General features: G+C 32.5%; 1 protein-coding gene and 1 long non-coding RNA gene across 3 annotated transcripts; one reads left to right on the plus strand and one right to left on the minus strand.

Annotated features, from left to right (window-relative positions):
* Positions 1–337: 337 nt before the first annotated feature.
* On the minus strand, positions 338–5,278 carry LOC111989484 (trehalose-phosphate phosphatase A). 2 transcript variants are annotated; one of them, XM_065775950.1, is made up of 13 exons: positions 5,181–5,270; positions 3,615–3,661; positions 3,033–3,523; positions 2,783–2,923; positions 2,600–2,671; positions 2,335–2,460; positions 2,134–2,190; positions 1,924–2,025; positions 1,714–1,791; positions 1,521–1,590; positions 1,346–1,416; positions 1,175–1,267; positions 338–797 (listed from the first exon to the last, which is right to left on the minus strand). In XM_065775950.1, the coding sequence occupies exons 3-13, from the start codon at positions 3,318–3,320 to the stop codon at positions 744–746; spliced, it is 1,152 nt and encodes a 383-aa protein (XP_065632022.1). In that variant the 5' UTR covers positions 3,321–3,523; positions 3,615–3,661; positions 5,181–5,270; the 3' UTR covers positions 338–743. The 2 variants fall into 2 exon arrangements, with proteins under 2 accessions (XP_065632022.1, XP_065632019.1); XM_065775947.1 differs by having other exon boundaries at positions 1,924–2,190; positions 5,181–5,278.
* A 317-nt stretch (positions 5,279–5,595) lies between these two features.
* Positions 5,596–6,327, plus strand: LOC136068747 (uncharacterized). Its single transcript, XR_010630067.1, has 2 exons — positions 5,596–5,912; positions 6,120–6,327. It is a non-coding gene; the product is annotated as an uncharacterized LOC136068747 (long non-coding RNA).
* Positions 6,328–10,324: the final 3,997 nt, after the last annotated feature.

Raw genomic sequence — 10,324 nt, forward strand, 5'->3', positions numbered from 1 at the left:
TATTGCAATCACTGATTCTCATTTAAACTTCCAAGTATTTCAATATCCGACAGTATAAAAAAACCTCTAGCATTGTGTAGACTTAGGCGCATGGGAATATTGATGGTGACACACAACCTTATCACATGACATTAGAAATTATTGGCCTGAAATATGAAAAAAGCTGATGCTTGGTTGAGATTGTGGCTGGCTAAATTTCCATCCTGTTGAGAATATCCATGCCACAAGAACCAAAAGGTTCCAAGTTTTACATAGAAATCTACGATAATGTTTGGTCAGCAATGAGGTGGACAGCAAAAGGGGTCTAATAAATGCTTGAAATTGATAGCCAAGATAATTTTCTGAACATTTAAATATATTTATATATTTAAAAGAATTAACAAATGATTGAGTATTCTATACATACCCCTATAGGAGATGTACATGCACTGACCAAAACTGAAGGGAAAAAAGGAATGATTGATACAGACTCATATTTGAGGATATGAAGGCATCCGCCACTAATGGGAAAGATAATTAGAGCAAAGAAGGAATATACATTAAGACAAGAAGCTTTGAGCAGAAATTAGCTATGGACCAACACTGCTCACTGTAATAAGTTTTCTATGAAACTATGCTCCAAAACCCCTTGGTATATTCTCCAGAAAACTCGAAACATGTTGTAGTAGTAGTAGTAGGCTGTCTTTATCGTATATGTATGTCAGATAAATTTCTTCTTCTTCTTATTCTACTCCATAAAATATTCATAGTGCACTTGACTTTTTGCACGCTACCAGTGACGTGAGAAATTCCATGACCTGCATACCAGAAAAATACCATGGTTAAACCCCCCAAAAAAGGAAAAAATAAGGTTATGTTCGTTAAAACAGGAGGTGATGTCATCAAAATGGCAGCATCAAGTCATCAACCTAGCTAAGCATGAACTAATTGATTGCAAAGTAAGCGTGCTATGCAATTGAAGTAGTTGCACAATGCCAACTATTCAAAGTAAATTTGTTCACCATTACCAAAGAAAGAGCCAGTTTCTCAAAATGTAAAGTTTTATGGAAAATATTCTAACTATAATCTATTTCATAATGTATTGATGGATGTTAGTAATTTCATAATAAAGTATTCAGCATCTCTGATACCAAAGATGATAAGAAATATATTAGATAAACAAAATAAAGTGTACCTCTGATGGGTCCCTCAAAGAGTAAACTGCATTGCTTTCCTTTGGCGCAGAAGAGACTAAAATGCCATAACCTTGATTTTCCTCTCTCAAAACCTATGTCAAGTTCAATTTGATTTGTTATACAATTCAGGACTCCTAAGAGCATTAACTTTAAGGTAAGTTAGATATTACCTTAAATGCATCCTCGTCTGTTCGGTCATCTCCAACGTATATTGGGAGCACATCATCACAGTTGCTTAAACCTGAAACAATTTTTTCATTGTTACACAGAGTGGATGGAATCAAAGATCTGCAAAACATATTAAACAATGGATTGAGTTCGCATCCATAGCAAAAAATAACTCACCAAGTGATTCCAGTAAAAAAGTCACAGCTTTCCCCTTATCCCAATCGATCACAGGGCGGACCTCTAAAACCTAAAACATGAGGTAAATTCAACAGAAATTAAAGGCATATAAGTCTGCCTGGCTCGAGCAGAAAATATTCAAGGAAAAAATAAATAAAACTTGATCAGGCTGGATGTTGGCTCTAAAGAATACCTTTCGACCGTGAGTCAATCGTAAACTTGGATAGTCTTTCAGAACATCATTGACACATTGTGCTACTACATTCCAATTCTGGATATAAAAATTCAAATAAAGTTCCAACAAAAGAGTAAATAAATCAGCAAAAAGAATTCCCTCCAAATAAGTAAACAATACAAGCCTGAACAAAAAATCAAAAAGTGTCTGCTTGGTAAAAAGCCATACCTTCTCGTCTACATTACGGTAATGTACAGACACACAGAACTTATTGTTCTCAACATTTGCTCCTATAATATCTTTGGTAATTTCAACAAGGGATCTAAAAACCTGCTCAAACATTAAAAAGTCAGAATGCTGTATTACGAGAGATACTGAAAGATTGGAACAGCTTTCTAGCACTCCTAATAGACAATTACGGACAAGACATTTACATACCTTATTGATCGTTGGTAAAAATTCACCAGCAGGCTGGAACAAACTAACTTCCTTCCCCTATAATCACAATCAGATAAATAATCAATCAAATATATATATTTATATATCTTGATGTGTCTGTTTGTTTGTATGTGTGTGTGTGTGAGAGAGAGAGAGAGAGAGACATAGGGATGAAAGATAAAATATTTATTAGCCAATTACCTGCTCATCTGTCGACCTAATACAATTTGGGTGGTCACCAGATATAGATTGTCTAACAGGGCCCTTGATGTCCATCCCATGACTACCCGCATAATAGAGTTCTGTTAGTCCTACAAAATCATATACCTGAACGCACAGGATTATAGGAAACAATTGTCAAACTCAAAGACCACCATAGAAGTCTATTTGAATATAAATAAGTGAATAATTGCAGAGGAAGATGTTATTGAGATAGACAGTTTATATAGAAGCCAATCAATTATACCTTGTCACGGCTTCTTCCACTAATTATTGCTGTTGGAAAATATTTTGCCACTTTTTTTACAGCAGCACGCATCTGAAAAAGGTTGCAAGTCAGAATGACCAAATGATAGAGGAAAAAAAAGAGAAATATATAACTTTCAAACAAAAACTTTCACATATGTTAAGAATGAGAAGAGATTCTTACAGCATCAGACATGAAGGCACAATCAGGGTTATCTACAATTGGTGAAAGAGTCCCATCATAATCCAGAAACAATGCTATTCTCTTTCCCTTTGCATGGTTTGCAATTTGCTCAAAAGACGCAATTGCAGATGGATACTTAACCTGCAAAGTTGAAATAGGAGCAGAGAAATGCATAAACAACTCATCTAGAAATTCTTGATAGAAACAATCCAAAAGACAAAAAAAAGAAAACAGAGGGAATAAAAAATACCAGCCAGGTGTTGTAAGCAACATCAGTGTCAGACAGCGCATAATCATTGTTGAAAACCTTGGTTATCTTCTTAGGAGGAGGAGATGATGATTTCATGGCATCCAGCCAACTGCTGGAGCGAACATCATCAAGTATAACGGTCTTCTTCCAAGGGATTGACAGGAGAAGGCCTCCAGGAAAAGCAGCACGAGAATAAGGCAACATACTGGAATGCACACCTAGTCTTGACTTGTTTATTGGTGCAGGATCAGTAAGAACAGGAGCAGTATGATTTGACTTCAGGTCCATCGGATCCAGATTTGTAGCACAACTTATAATGCAAAAACTATGTAAAATTTAACGGCAGAGTAATTTTATACGGATGCAAGGCAACAGAGTAATCTCAGATATCTTCTTCACCCAACTCTTTTATCAATAAAAAACCATTTCTTCAGTTGCTTCTTGTCACTAATACTTGGCGAGCAGTCCATCAAGCACAGAGCTCCTGAAATCTAATGATCATAAAAGTGTGTTAATCGCAAAGCAATTGAAACTGCAATGTCAGAATATTAGTTAAACAGAGCCTGGGTTAACTTTGTGCACCTTATCATGTCGCTAGAAATCTTATGAATGAGATGACAGACTGTTATCTGCAAAAAAGGATTTTAGATTAAGAGAATGATTTAGCATGAGGAGAAAATTCCCAGCCTTCTAGTGCAACCACAGAACAGCTAAGAATTGTGGTCTTTACGGATCTAAAGAACTTATAGACATTGATCCCACACATTGCATTTATTGTAGCAACATAAAAAATTAAATATGCCTTACCTAACATTTACTAAAAATCAATTGATTAAGAAAAGTTAAGAGATAGACACACAGAAGCGAAGGGTTTCATAGTAACCGGTGTTGCCAGATTAATAATCATGTGGCAAGGATGCAAAAGATTCTTTGAATGAAGCCATGCCACACAAAAGAGAACTAGAACCACTCATTTCAGTAGATTATAAAAAAGTCACAATTTTTTGGAAAAATCTCTGAAAGTCTAAAACATAACTGCATAAAATTTTGACTTAAAGAAAGCCAAAACAAAAGCTTACAGTGCATATGCTTGCCTCAGGGATAATGTATACACGTTCATGAATTTGGTAGTGAAAAAGTGTAAAATGAAGAAGAATCTATTTCTACTTTATGCGGCCTCTCACTCACTATGCTTACTTTTGTTGTTTAATCTCCTTCCAACTAATTGAAGTTAGTTCCAAAGATAAGGGCTTTGATATAAATAAAAAATATAGTCCTCAGTTTTTTTCAAAGAAGTTAAATTTAAGGGGATTGAAATTTTGTAGCAGCTACTAGAATTAGTTATATATACAATCTCACTACAAACTAATGGCACATGTTTTCGAATGTGAGGTCATGAGGTTAAGACCCACTGAATACATGAATAATTTACCAAAAAAAATGGAAGCACTTGTTTCCAATTTTTTACTTCAAATAGTGGCACTTGTTTGCTTAGCTTTGAAATTAACTAGAATTCAGGAAAAAAAAAAAATTCTTTTAACTGTGAGTTTGTTATGCCAAAACTATCAGTCAATGAGTTGGAAAAAATCTTAGTTGATCGCTAAGATGAAGATTGTGATGTTGATAATGAACCTGATGAAAAGAATGTTTGCTCGGATGTAAACCTTACTAAAATTATTGAGCAAATAAAAAAGCAGAGCAAATTTCATTGCAGCATGCATCATGGTCATGGGTAAACTTAAATTGTCACAATCACAATCCTTTTCAAACTCAAATTGCAGAAACTCAAAAATCAAGGGCCCGGTATGTTAATAATATCATAAAGAAAAAGAAGTTCAACATGAAAGAATTTGTAAAAACTGTAAGCACATATGTCATGCATGTCTTTCACTGTAGACGAAAGTACTATAAATAACCTATGCTAAACAGAAAAATTAGAAAACATGTGGATGCTAGAAAATTGAAAATTGTGAGCATATATAGCAGAGAAAAATATAAATAGTCTACAGTGAAAGAGACCAGTCCAGAGAACCTATATTTGGTACAAAAAAATATGGGTAATAGGTAAAGGTAGTTGTATACAATAAAAGGCTCTTCTAAGTTCTACCCCACATAGTGGAAAGGAAACAATACCATATGCAACCACACCTTATGGGCCTACAAAGCAGAGCATGGGAATCATTAAACGTATGGAGCCAGCAGATAAAGATTCTGCAATGAAATAAACCAACATAACTGCCAAAAGAAAATTTTTAAAAAATTCAGACATCACATCCTTCTGTAGCTATCCCCATATCTACTGTGACCACCAAAAAGAAACACAAAAATTTCCAAATTTTTTTAAAAATACTATTTTTGCAACCATGTATTGATCAATCTTTCTTGTCATCTTCTTGGCATGACAGAATAATTAGTGGATTTAAGGTCAATATTTCCAGTATGAATAAGGATTACTTGTCAAGAAAAATATATACACGCATATATATATATATATATATATATATCTCTATGAATAAGGATCGGTTTTTTTTTTTTTTTTGGTTTAGAATAGTTCAACAACAGCGCGTGGGTTCTAAAAAACCGTGGAGATTTGGTGATGTTTCCCAATAGAACAACCAACCACGCAGGCTGGCTCAGAGTCACAGTTCCTTTGCACTCACGTATTTGTATTTTGTATTGTCAATTCCCTTCTCTTATATATACTCTTCTCTCTATTTTAAGGTTTTCTTTAATTTTCTTCCTATTCTCTCTCTCTCTCTCGCTCTCTCTCTCTCTCTCTCTCTCTCATATACACACATTCATTGGTCTTGGCATCGATTTTGCGCTTGATTCTCGTTCTCTGCGAATCAACTGGGTCTTTCTACCACTCTCTTTCCTCAGGTAAATGACTCATTCTTTTTCTCTCTTTGGCTAGTTTGGTTTCAAAAGAAAAAAAATCTCCTCTGTGAGAGAGCCCATTAAACAAGATTGAGTTTTTTTTTTCAACAAAACTGCCTCAGCTGGTCTAATGCCTATGTGGGCATCGCTTGCTTTTTGTTGTCTTGGTTTGTATTGAAAAGGGTCTTGTTTGTTTTTTGGGTTTTGAAGGGTTGAATATTTGCAATTTGGAGATTGGTGGGTTGTTTCTTGATTGGAGCTTCTTCTTTCTAAAGTCAGGTACGTTTGTAGGGTTGTCTTCTTTTATTTATTTATTTTGTGTGTGTGTGTGTTTATTTGAAGGGTCTTATTCAGTTTCCCACACAATGCTGTTTGGAAATGGAGTTGGAATTGAGTTTGGTTACCTTTTTGTTGATTATGGGTTCTTTGCCTTTTCTAAAGTTTTTATTTATTTTTATTTTTTTTTTGAGCTAATGATAATATGGTAGTTGTTATTGAATCTTTTTTTGTTTCAATGTTACTTATGGTAAGGACTTAGAATCTTGTTTGTAAGAATTTGGATTCTATGCGAATTTGATTTTAAATTAGACCCCAAGTTTAGATTTTTAATGAGAAATTATGAATTGGGTCCTTTTTGCTCTGGTTTTCCTTTAATTTTTTTTTCGAAAGTAGCTTTATCTTATTTCTGGGTTTATACTTTGTACCATTTTGGGTTTCATTCTTTTCCTTATCCACAAACACGCATATATGGTGTATGTATGATTGTATGTGTATGTATGTATTATTCTTTGGTCGCCTTGTATAATGATTTGTTAATTCAGTTTTTTTAGTTTTGTCCTGCAATAGTGTCGACATTGATTCTAATTTGTCTGCCTCATAGCTGTTTATAAAGTTGATTTGAAATCTTTGTTTGCTTTCATATTTGATTTTTTAGTCAAACTTTTTTGGCAACTACTGTTTGTTAATGGATCATATCACGTCTATTCAATTCGACGTGGTGTTGAACTATTCTAAACCAAAAAAAANCCTGTAAACAGCGCGTGGGTTCTAAAAACCGTGGAGATTTGGTGATGTTTCCCAATAGAACAACCAACCACGCAGTGGTTTGAGTTTTCCTCCATTCCCATTCCTTTAGGAAACTTATTAGATACTGTCAGTTAACTACTATTTTAAGTTGACCTCATACTTTTCATCTAGAAAAAAGTTATGTGAAGAAGATGGTAAATGTATAGACAAAAATGTTGGAAACATCGAGTGAATTTCCTTGTTGACTCCGTTAGAAATACAAGGAGATGGGAATTGAATTACAAATTTTTTAATTTCATTAGAGTTATAAATTGTATCAATAAGTTAAGGTGACTTTATACTTTTCACCTATATAAAGTCATATTAAGATTTAAGAGGGTTAGATGTATAGGTAAAAATGTTGTGAATTTGAATTTTGCTACCTTCGTTAGAAATACAAAAATATATGAATTGAATAATAAAAGCTTTTAATTTAATAATAATTATAAATTGAATAAATAAGTGAATTTGAATCTTGACTGTTTTCGTTAGAAATATAAAAAGATATGAATTGAACTACAAAACTTTTAACTAATTTGTAGTTGTGAACTATATTTAAGTTTTATTATATATAAATAAATATTTAAATTATTTTTCTATTATTGGTGATACAATAATTTATAACAATAAGTGACGGAATTATACTTGGGTGTGGGGCTAGTGCCCCTCCCCCACAAATTTTTTCAAAATTTTTTAGTGTGTATATGTGTGTGTATTAATTTTAGCAATTTGCTTCAATAAATTTGCACTTTTCCCCCTTCAACAATATTATTGATCTTTTTACAGGTTATAAAAAATTTTATTGATCTAAAATTTGAAATAAATTTAACAAGCTCAACAACAAAATTTACCAACAACAAACTTAAGCGCAAATAACACCCCAAAAGAAACCCACACAAGACACAAACAAAAAATAAAATAAAACAAAAAATTTCTAAGCCGATTCTAACTAGTCTAAGTGAAAATCCACACACATCTGATGACACGCAAGACACGAAAAAAAAAAAGTTAAAAACGAGTGAGAGAGAGAGAGAGAGAGAGAAGGTCTAGGCGGCTAAAGAGCACAACACTATTAAATAAATAAATAAATAAACTTACTTTTCTATATGAATGCTTATTTGAAATTTCAAAAAGAAAATAGTTTATACTTTTGTCCTCATAACTCGAAGCCCTAACTCTGTATTTGATAACTATGGTCTAATAAAACTTACAGTATCTCCAATATTACTTCTCTAGTATTTTCCACATGTGTGAGAGGGAAAAAAGTAAAAAAAAAAAAGTATGTGGACGTTAAAATTGACTGATATCTATTAAGAAAATGGGTAGTTTTGATTGGTTGGGAGGTTTGCAAGGATAAAGTAAAAGTACCAATAATAAATTAATAATAAGAAGGAAAGAGGGGGCTGCTATAACTTTTTGAATTAGGGGGGAGTATCCGAGTATGAGTATCTTGGAAACTGGAGGTAGACGTGGCAGAAGGGAATATTAGAGGCCAAAACGCGGCAAGACACGTGTAGTTGAGTCGGGTCTGACTTGGGCCACGTCTTTCACAGGGCCCCTCCACGTATGCGTGTTGGATGTGTGTGACTGTTTCGTCCTTTTCAACTCACAAGTGGCTCTATGTCCCTTTCATTGCTTTTTATTTCTTTTTATTTTCTTAAATAAAAAACCCATAATTTCTAAAGTTTTTATTCTTCATAAAATGGAAAGAAGTTTTATTCTTCATAAAATGGAAAGAAGTTAACTTATGATTTTTATATTTTTCATAGTATTGATTAAAATTCATGTGTTGTTGATTTTAGTTAGATTATATGATATTTACTTATTTTATAAAAATTTTTTTTTTTTACTGAGAAAGAATTCTACTATAATTTAATTTAAGTATTTTATAATTATAAGTGTATATATAAAATACTTTTGCAAAAATTTAAAACCTAACTCTTACCGTACAATATTTTATAAATACTTATAAAATAATCATTGCCTAAAAAATACGCGACTATGCTATGGTTATTTTATAAAGTTTGAACGCAGGGTAGACTTGTGGGGATTTGGTGGGACCTAGCTGAGTTGGAGATAGGAAGTTTCTTTAAATTTTTTTTAGGTGAGCAGAGGAGAGAAAACGTTGTTATTTTTACATTGTCAAAGATGCCATGTATTGCTGACTAGTGAAGTGACATCAGAAACAAATGGGAAATGAGCAAAAGAAGAAAACAAAGTTGGAGAAAAAGTAAAGGCCTTTTTTTTTGTGGTAGATCAGTACTTGGGATTAATTAATTAAGTGGGTAGGTGGGGCCCTGTGACGGTTGGTTTCGTTTTGGAACCCACGGCGGAACCTTCCATTTCAATGCCATAAAAGGTAGTCAAAGTCAGAGCAAGACTTGCTTTTTATAGTTATTAGTTTTTTACTAGTGTAGGGCTTTTTTTTTTATTTTTTTTTAAATAAATAAATTACAAATGTGTTTTCAACTTTCCTAATGCATCTACAACCATGATAACTAATGTTATAAATATGGCTTTTGTTAACTATTGTTATTATGTTTCTGTTTAGAGAGAATTTATTCGGTTTCATTGTTGCTATTATGTTTTCATTTAGGGGGAATTTTATTCGGTTTTATGGCATTAGGAAATAACAAAAAATAAATAAATAAATAATTTATCTTAACTGACCTATATGTGACTGAATCATCGATTATAATTAAAAAAAAAAAATCAATTTTAACAACTGCATTTAAACACTTGTTATGTGGATCCTGTAAATATATACATATACTATATTTAGAGCATTAGCATTGGAAAATTTCAATACTACTCTATTTTACAATTCTAAAAAGTCACTTTATCATTATACCATACTATTTTACAATACCTCAACATCCCAAACTTCTACTTCCCTCTTTTACTCATTAAAATAATATATCTACATAATAAAATAATATATCTCAAAATTATATCTTTTCTCTCCCATCTATCTCCTCTCTTTAATTACATAATAAAATATTATTATTGTTTTACAATACTTGCTACAGTGCAATACTGCTGTTTAGCATTCCCTAATGCAGATGGTTTTGGGGCTTGAAATTCCAAATTTCCCTTAGATTTGACATTAGCATTCCCCAATGCTAATGCTCTTAGAGAGAAATGCTACTTTTATTTACTACATAAAAGGTCAAGGTGTGAACCGCATATAGTGGGGTAGTAGGTTTTCACACACTATGAAAAATAGATGTGGTTATTTTCTAATGAAATTAGTTGTTTTTATATTATTATTAGTAAAATTCAAATACATTTATTAATTTTAATGGTATGAAAGATTTGTCATTTAATATTCTATTCAAGTAATTCAAATA

This window comes from Quercus suber, unplaced genomic scaffold, assembly GCF_002906115.3.
Source record: "Quercus suber isolate HL8 unplaced genomic scaffold, Cork oak 2.0 scaffold_8, whole genome shotgun sequence".
Classification (NCBI taxonomy): Eukaryota; Viridiplantae; Streptophyta; class Magnoliopsida; order Fagales; family Fagaceae; genus Quercus; species Quercus suber.

Coding starts and splice junctions, on each gene's coding strand:
- LOC111989484 (XM_065775947.1), bottom strand. CDS start 3,320: ATGGACCTGAAGTCAAATCATACTGCTCCTGTTCTTACTGATCCTGCA. Junction 2,672..2,782: donor GTGCCTTCATGTCTGATGCT/GTAAGAATCTCT, acceptor AACCTTTTTCAG/ATGCGTGCTGCTGTAAAAAA. Junction 1,792..1,923: donor ACCGTAATGTAGACGAGAAG/GTATGGCTTTTT, acceptor TTTTATATCCAG/AATTGGAATGTAGTAGCACA.